The 14,566-nt window shown below is 46.0% G+C and overlaps 1 protein-coding gene across 3 annotated transcripts in view; it reads left to right on the top strand.

Annotated features, from left to right (window-relative positions):
- Positions 1–14,566, top strand: part of rarga (retinoic acid receptor gamma a) — a 53,386-nt gene that overhangs the window by 20,638 nt on the left and 18,182 nt on the right. For 2 of the 3 annotated variants that reach the window (XM_029435066.1, XM_029435065.1), the window contains one exon: positions 3,488–3,824. In XM_029435066.1, the coding sequence (XP_029290926.1) occupies positions 3,656–3,824 (169 nt within the window). In that variant the 5' untranslated portion in view covers positions 3,488–3,655. Of the gene's footprint in view, positions 1–3,487; positions 3,825–13,107; positions 13,613–14,566 lie in introns of those variants that run through there. The other variant, XM_029435067.1, reaches the window with a different exon arrangement.

Below are 14,566 nucleotides of genomic sequence, written 5' to 3'. Positions count from 1 at the left end.
CAGGAAACCCAAAGAAAACGTGTGAACCCACACAAGCTCAGTAAAATGAAGCAAGACGTCTTCACAAGAGTCGGAGAGTGAGGAGTGGAGTTCGAATTTGACTTCAAAGGCAAAGATCCACAAAGACAAACATACAATTATAACTCAATATAACATCACACACAGTTACTGTAAAAAAAAAATGGTGTTTCCGTTACTGCATTAGGAAACGTCTTCCAGTTAGCAAACTGGGCCAACCATGGCACCCAGAATCCTGCTCCTATACACCGAGTAATCACCTGTGGTTTCTTGTGCTGACTAAAAAACCCACCGCCTTTCTTGGTTGTGCGGTGCAGAGCTTCCTGAGTTGCCGTGATTTATTTGTTATGTTTGACTGCAGTTCTTATTGCTTGAGGGCCCTCACTCCGTCACAACGTTTAAGGCACTATTGTTGTTTTGCTCACAGAGGATTTGATACCCATTGCTTGACAGACATTCAATCTTTGGGATCTCTCTCTCTCCCTCTCTCTCTCTCTCTCTCTCTCTCTCTCTCTCTCTCTCTCTCTCTCTCTCTCTCTCTCTCTCTCTCTCTCGCTCTGCTCGATTCTACGTTTTCTGCTACGTCTTTTTGTAGGAAATCCAAAGTCTTAAGCAAACAAGAGAATCTCATTCTCTCTGCGCGTGCCTCGTCTTGTAGCTCTATCTCCAAATTGTCTTCTTGATTGATTTTACTTCCTGTGTACATTTAAACTGCTACAGCGCACCTCTTAGGGAATGATGGAAAGTCCCAGCAGCAGCAGCAGCCGTGAACCCACTCATAGCAGGCCGTGGTGCTGCTCGCCTGCCTGGCTGCCTGCTGCCTCCTGTGTGCCCCCCAGGCTCAAGGGAAGTGGGGAGGCCCTCCATGCCCATTTGGCCCTGGCTAACAGGGGATGAGGTCACTCCAAATTCCCCTTATCCCCTTATAGCCCCAGACGGGCTGGCGAAGTGAGCCTACCACAGGACCCAACATAAAACATAAATGGCTCTGTAAAGCTGCTGGGCTGATGTGACTCATTAAAAAACACTGGCGCCAACTCTTTTATTAATTCATTACTGTGTTTGTGGAGAGTAAAGTTACTGGGTTCTATTTAAAAAGGCTGTGTGTCTCTCTGTACTCTACTTCTTTCTTTCGTTGTTTCATGACATATGTGCAAATGTACAGTGGCACTGCGGTTTATTGTGCCAAACCTTCATTTTTTTGACTGACATACTGCTGTTTCCCCTTGTGGCAATACAAAAGGCACATGTGTACAATCTGACTCTCTGCCATGATCCTTCTTTTTCTCATACATCTTCCTCTTTCTCTTTATTGTTCTCTCTTCTCCCCGCACTCTCAGACATATTGTGCTGCCTTTATGGGCCTGGTTTGAGTTCATGAGGCAGATACCAAAACGGGCCAAACGCTGGCCAAGTATATACTCATAACACACATGCACACACATTATGAGCCTGTGCGTTTCTGGCAGTTTTGTTTTTCCAGTCTGTACCTCTGCTCCCATTAGGCCCACTGTGAAATCTTTAGTGATGTTTTTGTGTGTTAGCCACACAGTGGAACCGCTGCACAGGGTCATGGTACAAGTTGTATAAGCAGTAGAGGGATGGAAATGAGGTGTGGGTGGGGGAGAGAGGATTGGGGTACAAGGACATGATGTGGGGTGGGTCCGAAAAGGGGGAAACAAATCAAAAGTAATTTAGATGAAAGATAGACTGAATAAGGGAAAGAGAGACGGAGAGAAAGAAGGAAAGAAAGATGACAGTATGGCTGTGTTGGCAGGATGGGGGTGGGTGCCTATCGGCGGCTGCTCCTTCCTGAAACGTGGCCACCCGAGCCTGCCTGGGCCCTGGATGCACATGTGGAACAGTTTACTGTAATGGAACTCTAAATTAGTGGTGGTTTGAAGCTGCCTGCAGCAGTAGGGTGTAATTAACTGGCTCTGTTGAAAGAGAAAGAGCCAGAAAGAGAGGCAGTGAGGGAGCCAGAGCCCTGGAAAAGGCGAAGGGTGAGAGGTGTGTGTGCGTGTGTGTGTGTGTGTCTTTGTGTGTGTGCGCTCGTGCGTGTGTGTGTGGCGCTCTCACACATGTGTAGTTTTTTTCTTTTTTCTCTGGTGCTTGATTGCATGTGTATGTGTTTCAGACTGTGTGGTGCATATGTGTGTGTCTTGGAAAGCTCTCCCTCTTTTTCCTGGGCACGGCGCCACCTCTTAGTGCCCCCCAGTGCCCAGACCCTGTCACTGTTCCTCAGTGCGTTTTTCACTCAGTTCAGCAGTTCACCAGTTCAGCCTCAGATCTTTTTTTCCCTCCTCATTTTCTTTGTTTATACCGAATTCATTACCAAGATTCTTTCCCTGTCTTTTCTCCCAGATTCACAAGCCACAGCAGTCCCAAATTCCTTGGCTCTGCTCATTTTCAAAGCCACATTTAAAAAACAAGCTGATCACACCACCCACTCATGAAATCACGCTAGGGAAGCGAAAGACAAAAAGAAAACATGAAAAAGAAAATGGGAGGCTTTTCTGGGATTCCCCCCCCCCCCCCCCCCCCTCTTGTATTAACAGTCAACAGTGGGGCATAACTGCAGCCTTGTCCACACTTGAGTCTGACTTGTCTGTGCCTACTGTGTGGAGTCAAAGTGACGTGCTGGCTGCAGGAGGTTAGAGCCAAAATGACTCTGTGGGATGGGAGCCTGAGCTCAAGAGAAGATAGTTGGAAGTGACAGCAGCAGTTAGCAATCAGTGGATCTCATTTTCCCTACCCTCTACCCCCATCAAACCCCTCCCTTCTTCATGCTCTGGACCCCGTGTCTGGGCCTCTGGTCCTGGGGGGAAGAGGCAGAGAGGCAGGCTGCTGTGCTAGGCTGGCAGCAGGAACAGAGGAGCTCTTTATAGTAGAGTTCTGGTGATTTAAATCATATGGCATAGCCTGGAATCACTGTAGAAGTCTGGAGGCTCTTCAAAACTGCAAGAACAAGAGCTCACTCTCTTTCTCTCTCTCTCTCTCTTTTTCCTCTCCCTCCCTCGCTCTGCTCTTCCCTGTTATAACTTTTTCCAAACTTTTTTCTTATTTTCTTTTCCCCTCGCCCAGTCCCAGTTTTCCTGGCTTTTCCTCTCACGGCTCACTCATTCTTTTGCTCTCACGTCTTTATCTGTTTTGATTCTCGCCGCCCTTCCCCACTTCCTCTTTCCCTCCTATTCTCTTATACCTGTTGGTATGAAGTGTGCACATCCTTCTTACATTAGAGCCGTGGATAAACTATTTTCCGTCCCTTAACCTAGATAGATCACGGTCTCAGAGTTGGCATGAGGTGAATTGTGTTTGTGGATTCCAGAGAGGATATTAACACAAACCACTGATTGTATTATCATGTTTATGCCGATCACAGACACTAATCCTCATGTTTTATGTGCTGAATTTATGAGGAAGAAATAACACATTTCTCTTTCTGTTCTTCCTTGGATGACCCTTTTAGAGTGGAGTCACTAAAGCCAGAGGCCTCATCGTCACTCATCCGTTCCCCACATTCTGAGGGTCTACGAAAGCACACGGATTTCAACTTTTTTGGGGATTTCCAGGTGTTGTTAGAACCATTACTTTCACCCAGCGGCCTGCTGCGGACCCCTGGGTGTGCTCCGTCGCCATGGCTACCAACAGGGAACAGCAGGTGGGTCACATGACCGGCTTCCCACCTGCTGTCTACCCCTTCGCCTTCAACTCAATGAGAAGCCACTCCCCTTTCGACCTGCTGGCCAACAGCAGCCTGTTTGGGAGATTTGGTGCTGACCTGCCCAAAGAGATGGCGGCTCTCTGTAAGTCATTTTCATTACTGTGCTTGTTTGCTCTCACGTATCATTTTCCAATTCAACTCTAACTACATATATATGGTCCATACCTTCATTTAAAATCACATTATACAATTTGGACGTTCACTGGAAAGAGGAAACGACGTCTATTTAAATTGCACTCCATTATGTGTAATTTTGTGGAAATGGGAAACCTTACGCTCCGTTTGTGATGTAGGACAAGTGGTATAAAAAATCCCCCCAAAAAACCATGAAGAAAATGTTCACTTTCATCAATACAATGATTACTCTGCTCCTGTGGTTTCCGTATAGATGCTCGTAGATGGTGTGGTTTTTACCACAAACTCTGGCTCTGGCTTCACTTAGTGTGTGTGTGTGTGTGTGTGTGTGTGTGTGTGTGTGTACATCTGTGTGTGTGTGTGTGTGTGTGTGTGTGCGTGTGTGCGTGTGTGTGTACACATCTGTGTGTGTATCTGGACCTCTCACAGAGCTTTTGTGAGGCAGGCAACCCACAAGTCTGCAATTAGAGACAAAACAACATTCTTTCAGTGTGAGGTGATGAGTGCTCGGAGCATCAACAAATATTTGAAAATGACCACAATTTCAATTCAAAGACTTATCTCACGGTGTATACAGAAATGAGCATACCACACACCGTTTTGTAGAAAGAAAGGTGAGCTGAAGGCACAATTCAAACGAGCCACAGCAGCACCCTCCAGTAGTGTCAGACTCCAGTAGTTTCAGATTCTGACCACAGGGGGCACTGTTGTATGCTGAAGCACTAAACTGGGATGATGTATGTAACACAGAGTACAAAGAGGAGATTGTTGGCAATCCAGAGTGTTTTTCTGTCATGGAAAAACTAGCCAGATCACACACACACAATGCTGACATACATTACTCATGTTCAATACACCTGATAGTTTCCAAAAGCTGTTTTTTAATCAGCATCAGGATTCTAGGTCAGGCAGTATCCTCGTATACAACCACTGCTGCATAATTGGCTGCTGAGGAAGTCAGTGTGAGAGAAAGGAAGACGGAATGAGAGAGAACAGAAGAAGCACTTTCGTTGAGGTTAGGGCGTGAGGTAAAGGTAAGCGGGAGTTATTTGAAATCTTATCTGGGTGCAGTGCTAAAGGGGCGGCAGGTGGTGGTGGGTGGTAGGTGGTGGAGGGGCTATAATGGGTGTGGGTGGCAACAGCTGAGTGCTGAGCCTGAGAGGCCCCCTGCCTGTGTGTGCAGTCCCCCTCTCTCCCCTACCACAGCATGCCTGAGCACCTCTCCAGCCTTTCAGCCGTCAATCACTACACCCCCCCCCTCCCCCCTCCCCCTTCCTCCTCGCCGCTGCTGCCCACCTAATCCTCAAGGTATTTTCACAGAACCAGAGCGAGTGAGCGAGAGCACCTGGGGGTAATGTCCTAGTGTGGTGGAATCCAAGAACACACCCTGCTAGGAAAACACACAGATACACACATGCAAACACACCACCAGAGACACTCTCACTCTCTCTCTCTCTCTCTCTCTCTCTCTCTCTCTCTCTCACTCTCTCTCTCTCTCTCTCTCTCTCGCTCTCTTTCTCCTTTCTCTCTCTCTCTCTCTCTCACACACCACACACACACAGAGCACTTCTTTCATCTAAAAACTAGGAACATGCCCCTGACGCAGAGTGAAATCCCACCGTACTGACAGATGTTTTTTTTTTGGTTTTTACACTGGCATGAGTTAAAACAAAAACAAGTATCAAAGCACAAGCAACCACATGCACTAGGGCTCTCATACATGACTGCTTGTACTGACACATCCACGCTGGCAGTAGTATCGTTCACAAGGGTTAAAGACGGCAATTATTTGGTTTAAGCTCTGTGTCAGAGCTTAAACAAGACTGGGGTCAAAGATTAAGTCGGGATCATAGTGACAATTAGCGATGACTCGGCTTTATGTGTGCCGATTGACTTTTTTTCTACCTCTTTATTGGCTGATCAATTCAATGTTAGTATTGGTCTCACATTATTTACTGTGAATATAATGTGAGGATCGACATTATAATGAGTTTTTTCCTAGGAGTCCTTTGAATAAATATATCAAGAGCTGTGACTAACGACTTGTAATCTGTCAACTGTGTTGATTATTCAAGTAATCGTCAAGAAATAGTGAAACATACAAGATAATAATAAGTAATGTCCTCGAAGTCAATGGACTAACTGTTTCGGCACTAGACATGCCCACAGCTTATTTGTGCTAAAGCTAATACAAAAATACATTTGAGTGTTTAGTGTTATGTTTAGGCCAGTGGGTGGAAAATGATCAGCTGTTAGTATCGGCTTTTGTATCCCTTCAAGAGGAATGTTACAAGTCATTTTACTGACCGCAGTCTCTTAAACGTTACCGAGGAAGACAAAAGGCCTTGTTTTGGACATTTCTCAGGCCCTGCTTTTCTTCTCGCTCTACTTCTTCTCCAGGAGTTGGCTTAACAGGCCTGCTCATTGTTGTCAGGCCTGTCTGTAGGCCGACTAACAAAGTACCTTCCAACTGAAGGGAATAGCGATGCGGATATTTCTCTGAGTTTGTGCAGTAAATAGGACCTCGTTCTTGCCCGACTTCAGGGCTACCTGTGTAATTGTTGTTAAAAAGGTAGCCCAGATGACACCTACCTTTTTGTTGCGCGTGCATGCTGTGCCGACAGGCTGGAGCACCTCCCACGGCGGCGCTGTGTTTTGGCACCAGAGTGTCTTTGGAAATACCTGTTTTGCACAGAGGTGGTAAGAGACAGGAGAGGGGAGGGATGGCTGTGTTTGCACATGCAGAGATAGTAGGCTTTTCTTTATTCATAATGCATACATGGAGGAAGTGGCACCAGAAAACCTTAGTGCTTCACTTCACCGTTCAGTGCATGTGTGAATGAGGTTCACTGACCATGTGGGTGTGCTGCAAGACTCCCATCCTTACCACCCAGGTCTTTATAAATGTGCAAAGGAGTTTGTTCATCCATGAGAGGGTCTGACGGCTCTCTGTGTGTAGCAGAGGCCGTTATCAGTTGATCCCTGTCATTATGGGAGCCCTTCAAACAAACAGTTGGAAGCCCATTAAGGCCACTTACTATGTGATAACATCACCACTGAGCCCTGAAACACCTCTATAAGCTTTCACCAATCAGGGCCAGAGCCCTGGCCCCAAAGCCAGCCACAGGGATGTTTTGAAAAGCTAGTAGGTCATTTCCTTCAGCCCACATGGCTCTGACCAACATCTGCAGTCTTTTGCTGGGCTTGGACTTTCCATTTAGGCCTTCATTTTGAGCTTTATGTTGAGTGACGTAAACAGAAAACTCATGAGAGGCTCAGCTGTGAAGGTTTTCGGCTGCATGACAGTGGGAGAAAATTAAAAGCATTGTATTAATAGAAAGGAATGAATAGCTTGTTGAAACTTGTGTAAAAGCTGCCTGAGTCTGCTCACGTGTGCCTCTGGTGGAGACGAGGCGAACAGATGTTTATGTAAAGTGTGTGTTGGGCATGGATTTATACAACACACACACACACACACACACTCACACACACACACACATAAACATTAGCATACTAGCTGCCAGGTCGCATGCATTCATGTGTGCGCACACACTGACACACACACAAACACACCATTAAGTCATGCAGACTGTGAAAAGGACCAAGATGTTCCAGCAGAAAAGACTATCCTCATGCAGAGTGACATAATTAAAAACACTTATTGCATTCTTAAACACACACAGACACACACAAGGAGGTCATGTTGGCTTAGGGAGCTCGGGGAGTTGCGTAAAGGAGCCATTTTGGTGGGAAATGTGGTATGAGAGGGAATGTGAAAGCAAAACTTTAAATGGAGGATAGGGACAGCAGGGAAGGATGTCAACTAGAGTGAAGCCTTCTCCGCTGGATGGGGAGCAGAGCATAAACAGCACATTGTACCGCTTTATTTATTTTCATAAATGTTGAAGTGCCGGGTTTCAGCCCAGTCTTGATGGAGGTACTGTAGGTGGGTACGTGTCGGGTTTGGATTTTGCTTAATGTGCGTGCTTATACTGTATATTTGAGTGAAGGGAGGGAGGGAGACAAAAGAGAAAGTGAGCTATGTATGGATATGAAAATGATGAGCTCAGCCCTGTTACCCCTCACTTCCTTCCCTAAAGACACAAAAAGAGTCACCATTTTTTCTCTTCCTATTTGCTCTTTTTAAAACTGTGAAAGCCCCCCAGAGACACCTGAGAGTTTGATTTTCTGTTTGCTCTTGAGAGCAAAGCCGATCCATCTCTGACCTCTGTCAATCCCTCTGTCATTTACTGATCTCTGTTAGATTTATTGAAGGGGCAGAAAAGAATGGCCTGAGCCTGGGGTGAAAACATTTGAAATGAGGATTTCAAAGAATTTCAGGAAACACTTCAGGAATGAGAGGAATATATTTAAGATTGATTGCAGCCTCTTAGGTGGTCATTGCGTATGGATTATAATCATTTCAAGGACTGAAATGGAGCAGACAAAGGGATCTGTAATGGTGTGTAACGTGTATTTTGATACACATGAATAATATCATCCCTGATACCTGATTTTTCCATCATCACTTGCCAACATTGTATTTCTTCCTTAACATATAAACATATATATTATGTATATAAAAGTGTGGATATGTTAAACTGCACATCTCTATCCAGCAACAGCTTTGAATTTTTGAATCTTGTTAAAGATAGTAGTCCATCAAATTATGAAGCATCCCGTTATTACACCATTACGAGTGACAAAAACGTAATCAGAAGAAAGCGCCATTATACAGCCATCTGCTCGCTGGCGTCTCTGCTACGGTGACCATGATCCACATAGCAAATTAGCAATGCTAGGACCGGACCATTTGTGTGTACTTGTGTGTGATGACAGCACGTGCGGCGCAGTTTGGCTGTGTCCTTGATCTATCAGTGAGACCGAAGGCTCCACTGCTTTAATAAACAGTATTGCATCATCTGACATCCCTGCTTTCATTTCCCTCAGCAACCGCTAGCTTCAGGATGACAGCTCTCCGAGGCACTCCTCTTTTTATTTTTGGAAAGCGATCCTCCTCACATTGCTCTTTTTAATTTTTCAACTATCGCTGGCCATGATTTGAAAAAGCAGAAAGGCCAGCGTTGTTTTTCCCGTCAATTTAAAGCACCCATTGAAGGAGTTTTTGTGAAACTGAGTAGAAAATCTGCTCCTCCAATGATATCCACCTAAACCCTGTCGGCTTATGCTCTCTTGAGTTCCCTTGCTCTTTTCTCTCTTCTCTTTCTTCTCAGCCTCCACCTTGGATTTCCTCTCGTTATCCCTCTGTGCAAGTTGGAGCCAATTTGCCCTAAGTGCTGGAAACTTTCTGAAACTTTGCGTGTTTGTGTATTAAGTGTGTGTTTCTGTGCGTGTGTGTGTGTGTGTGCGTGCTTTCTTGTGCCTGCTTGCCTGCGTGTGTGGAAAGTCAGCAAAGGTTGCTGGTAAAGGAGAGGCCACAGAGTTTACTACAGCTCTGACACGATGACAGATGAAGATAAAGAGGCTACTATTAAAAATGGGAGGGGTTTGTTTTCAGACAGGCCTTTGTGGGCACGTGCAAGGCGAAGAGCGCGTAATGGCGAGAAAGGAGGGATGGGCCCTCAGAAGGCGTAGGAGGGTACAGGGCAGGCCTATGAGGACACGATGGGGGGTGGGGGGGTTCGTATTTTTGGCCGCACAACTAAAAGATCTTTCTTTTTTTCCCACAAAACACGGGTAGCGAAATGTCATGACAGTGCAGATAGAGGGAGAGAGAAGGACAGAGAGTGAAAAACACTTTGCTGAAAGATGGCCAAGAGTGATAGAGCTCTGAAAAGTAGCTCTGTTAGGCCCTCGGTGGGACCAGCATGTGAACAGAGGCCAACATGGCCGCCTCTGAGAAACGCGCTCTCTCATAAGTCATGCCTGACCTTCCTGACATCCCTCCCATCAGTGACACTTCGGGTATCTTCCAGAGATATATTGTGAGAGTTAGGTAGATGAGAGGATAAGGTTACATGTCTTGTCAGAGCTGAACATGTGTAAATCCAGTTGATGGATGTGATAAGTGAGACTGCTAAGACTGTTTTCACTATCAAACATGACAATGCACCGTCACCTCCATAAGATATTGCTATTTTTCACAAGTTCATAAATCAAAAAGATGGGGAATTTTTTTTTTGGTGCATGGTCCTCGTTTGTTAGATTCTTCTTAAGCTACTTTATTTGTAAAGAGCACAACCTATGTAGGATCTGTGTGTGTGTTTCTGAGTAACCTGAATCTGTCTGCAGTGAGAGGGCGCTCTGTACTGGTGTTCAGTGTCTCTATCATCACCGGCAATCTGTTTCAGCACGTCCACACACTGCACATATGTTCACATCGGCAATGAAAAAGCTCTACATTCCTTTCAAAATCACCACGCTGCATTTAGCGCATAGGCATTTATAAACAAGCCGTCTTTATTGCCTCTCACACAACTGTGTTGTTGACTGCTTGACTGGAAACTGAATGACTGTATTGAGAGGAAGTGGCAACAATGTGTTGTATACGTCTTATCTGTAATCGGCATCAGAGTGTCAGACAGTAGTAAAGCCTGATTTCTCTGGGTTTCAGCCCACATGGAGCTATGAGAAGTCCGGTAGCAGCTGAAAGAGCGTCCCTATCTACTGTACACATAAAGAGATGAAACATCATATCACAAAAGAAACATTCAATATTTTGAATATGTGTAGAAGTCAGGTCTAATCGGTGCATTACACATGATTGAACTCAGCAGTCGCACAAAATGACCAGGGAGTTAGCAGCCACTGAAAATGGTTTCAAAACCAGAAACAAAAGCCGAGAACTTTGTCAATTAAAACAAATCACGTCGTTAGGGGGGAAAAATGGCCATAGGGAACTTGATGAAAAGGGGAGAGTATTAAGGAGAGCGATGGAGAGACTTGTGAGCCAGAGAGTGAGGGAGAGAAGGAGGGAGGGCAGGATAAGTTTGGGGGGAAAGTTAGTGGCCCAGTGGGGGTTTGTTCTAGAGTTCAACCTCTCTGGCTGGGGAAGGAAGGGGAGGAGGAAGGGGAGGCAGGGACCGGCCTGGGTCAGCAGCAGTATGGAGTATGTGTAGATTAGATGTCTAAACTCACTCCGCAAACCCTCTGAAGCGCTGGAAGACTCTCAGCTCACAGTGCTGTGTGCCAATAAGGGGAAAACCTGGAGTTAGTGGTCTGAATTATTATGTCTCAAACACAGTAAAAAATGAAATGTCAAAACCAGGAGAGAGTCGAATAAGGTCCATAAATCTCCGAAAACAAAGATTCAAGTGTGAGCACATGATATTATAAATCGATTGTGTTGCGGCTCGCCGGTCCAGAGAGCAGCCCTGGCAAACAACGCTAATGTTACAAGGAACATTTGAACACCAGGGGATTAGCCAGTTTTAAGTTTCCAGGATGCTGTTTGAAACTAGCAGCGAGAAAGAAAAAACAACAACACAGGAAACAGACGAAAGACGAGTGTGAGAAGAGTGCTTGTGGATCATAAAAATGTGACTCGTGGAAGTGATGATTTAATCTGAAATGCATTCAGATCAGGACATTCTTTTGAATTATTGTGTAAATGGGTGGAGAGGCAGGAAAAGAAAGAGTCATTTTTAACAACAAACTGTTAGCAGGGGCATCTTTGATAGATAACAGTTTGTTATCTAGCCTCACTGTTCTATTCTTGCTGTCATAAAGCTTCCTCTTTATGACCCGACAGCTGTATGAAGAAACACATAAAAACTACTGATGTTGTTTACTGTTTGATGCAACAAAAGAGCTGTTAAATGTGTGAGAGAGTGTGTGCCTGCCTATGTGTATGCAAGGAGGATCAGCCTGTATGTGTGTATGAGTGTGCCAGCTTAACAAAATAAACAAGAGATCTCAACTGAAGGAAAGGGTTTTATGTCAATAAACATTTTTGATTGAAATCATTCAAAAATAGCCAGAAAGGTGAAAAGCATGGTTTCTTTCATGAGACAGGAAAAAGAGTGTGAGACAGAGGAGGAGGGAGGGCACTGTGTGTTTATGGAGAGCGTAGCCAGCAGCACAGATTGACAGGAAATGTTGTCTTTTTTTTTTTTGCCTGATGGGCTGTACCACTTGTACTGGCCTGACAGGGGGAGATGATTGTGCGGGGCACACAAACTAAAGCCATTCTATTATCATATATCTCCCATTGTATCAAGCTGTTTGCTTTAGCCCAGTCAGAGTCCATCCATCTGCTGAGCAACAGTTAGGACCAGTGACAGGCTTTTTTATTGACCGCAGACCGCCTATTGATTTCCTTTTGATTTACCGTCACTGTGAGGGCACTGCTATGTTTTAAATTGAATTATTTGAGAGAAACACAGAACAGCCTGTGTTGAAGAAGGCTAAATGTGGAAGGCAGATTTTCTGGCTAAATGATACATTCAGGTGGCACATTAAAATAAATGACTCGCACGACCACAGCTTTGCTCTCTCTGTATTTCTTTGCGATGGTTGATCAGATAAATTACAAACAAGGTCAAGAGAACCTGTGAGAAGTGTGTCCAGCACATAGTGTATATTGGGGGTATTTGTCTGCGGTGATTGAGCAAGGCAGCACTCATTCATCAGTGTTAAAGCACTTCCACAGGGAAAGACAGAAAGATCTGCCCATCCTCTGTTCCCTCAAACAGACAGAGAGGAGGGAGGGATTTACCCTGGCATCTGGTTTCTGGGTTCAACCACAGCACAATGTTCTGTCTCTCTCTCCCTCTCTCTCTCTCTGTGGCTCTCTTTCTCACACACACATAGTCACCCGGCCAGTGGCTGGACTTTAATATGGTTATGATTAGAGACGGGGGCTCAGAGAAGGGAGTGGAGGGGGCTCATATTTACTGCAGGGGAATTGGGGGAGGTGCGATGGAAAGACAGACCGAGACAGGGACCAGATCTGAATGGGACACGAGGGGAGGGGTACTGTGTTTGTTTGCATTCTGGGCTGAAATATGAAACACAAAAGCAGCACGGACAACAAAACCAAAGAAGAATGGGAATAGAGTTTTGCCCTCTAACCAGATCAGTTCTTCCTCCAGTGCAGGCTCTGCTGGCCGGCCCCCTATCCTCCCTCTCCCTCCCTTCTCCCCCTCCTCCTGGGTCCCTCTCTCCAGCCCTCCCTCTCTGGCATTCTCTCTCTCTCTCTCCACCCCCTCTCAGAGCGTCATGCCGAGGCAGTTGGTTCGTTCCGCCGTGTCTGGGGCTCAGTGAGAGCTGTGAGAGGCTGTTATTTAGGTCTGTTACAGCAGACAGGGAGCAGCTCACCCAAGGGCAGGGGGAGAAGAGAGAATCAGAGTCACGCTCAGCTCAGCTCAGCTCAGCTAGGCAGGAACAAGATCTGCATTCCAGCTGAGAGGGAAAGAGGGGAAACTCCAGCATCGGCAGGAAAGGGCAGCAGTGAGAGTGACAGCCAGAGATAAGTGAAGGCAGGGACGGGAAGGTAGCAGATCCAGCTAGCTGTTGCTGCTGTTTGTTGTTGTCACTGCCTCAGCGAGTGACGTGAGCCGTGGACGCAGGGCAGGACGCAGGGCAGGACTGAGGGCTCTTAGTGATTTTTGCTGAGGGCGGGGGGTGCCATGTTTGACTGTATGGAGGCTCTGGGAATGGGCCCCCGTCAGCTCTATGATGTCACCAGCCGCGGTGCGTGCATGCTGCGGAAGGCGAGCCCCTTCTTTGCGGGGCTGGACCCCTTTGCTTGGACGGGCAGTGCCAGCGTTCAGTGTAAGTGGCGTCCTGTTTTGGATTTCTTGTATGACACATGTCTGTCTCTCTCTCTCTCTCCCTGTCTCTCTCTCTCTTTCGCTCTCTCTCTCTCCCTCCCTCCTCTCTCTCTCTCTCGCTCTTTCTCTCTCTCCCTCTCTCTCTCTCTCCCCCTCCCTCCCTCCCTCCCTCTCTTATTGCTGGCCTGCTTACCCCTCAGGGCTCAACCAAGGGGGCTGCTGTCAGGGGCTACAGAGCAGCATAGGAAAAGACTGGGACAGACAGTCTCCTCTCCTCTCCTCTCCCCCCTCACAGCCCACAGCCAGTTTGAGCTGCTCAGCCATCTGAAAGAAACTCTGCTATGATATGATATGCACTGTGTCTGTGTGTGTTAGTGTGTGTGTTAGTGTGTTAGTGTGTGTGTGTGTGTGTGTGTGTGTGTGTGTGTGTGTGTGTGTGTGTGTGTGTGTCTGTTGTGTGTTGGAGCCCATGGAGTCAAGTTTCAGTGACAATGTGTAGCCACCTGAGGTTTGACCTTGCCAGGTGCTGTATACTAAAAACAAAACTTTGAGTATGCTCAGATGAAAGAGTAAAGGGGTTGGTGTGTGTGACAGGAAGAGAAAACCCTGACGCTTTGGATACATAAACAGGTTTAGTTCATCTGTTCTTTTCTTTGACGCTACAAGTTTGGTTTCTGATATATTTGTCATGAAAGGTTATTGGCAACTACAGCCTGTTTATTAATACAGATGTTGAAAGTTTTGTGTCTCTTAGGTCAGGGGTTTGTTTATGCTTCTGGATACGAAATGGATAATGATATTCCTCTGGAGCTATGAATTAATAAGTAGATGAATTATTTAATATATAAATTAAAAAGCGGTGGGATATTCTGGCCAGCTTTCTTTTTTCCAGTTTTCTCTGTCAGTCTCTCATTTTTCGTTGCCCTGCTTCCGCCTCTGACTTGAGACAAGGCTC

This window comes from Cottoperca gobio, chromosome 7, assembly GCF_900634415.1.
Source record: "Cottoperca gobio chromosome 7, fCotGob3.1, whole genome shotgun sequence".
NCBI lineage: Eukaryota > Metazoa > Chordata > Actinopteri > Perciformes > Bovichtidae > Cottoperca > Cottoperca gobio.
Note: the sequence above shows the minus strand (reverse complement) of the source record. Positions and strands in the feature narration are given on the sequence as shown.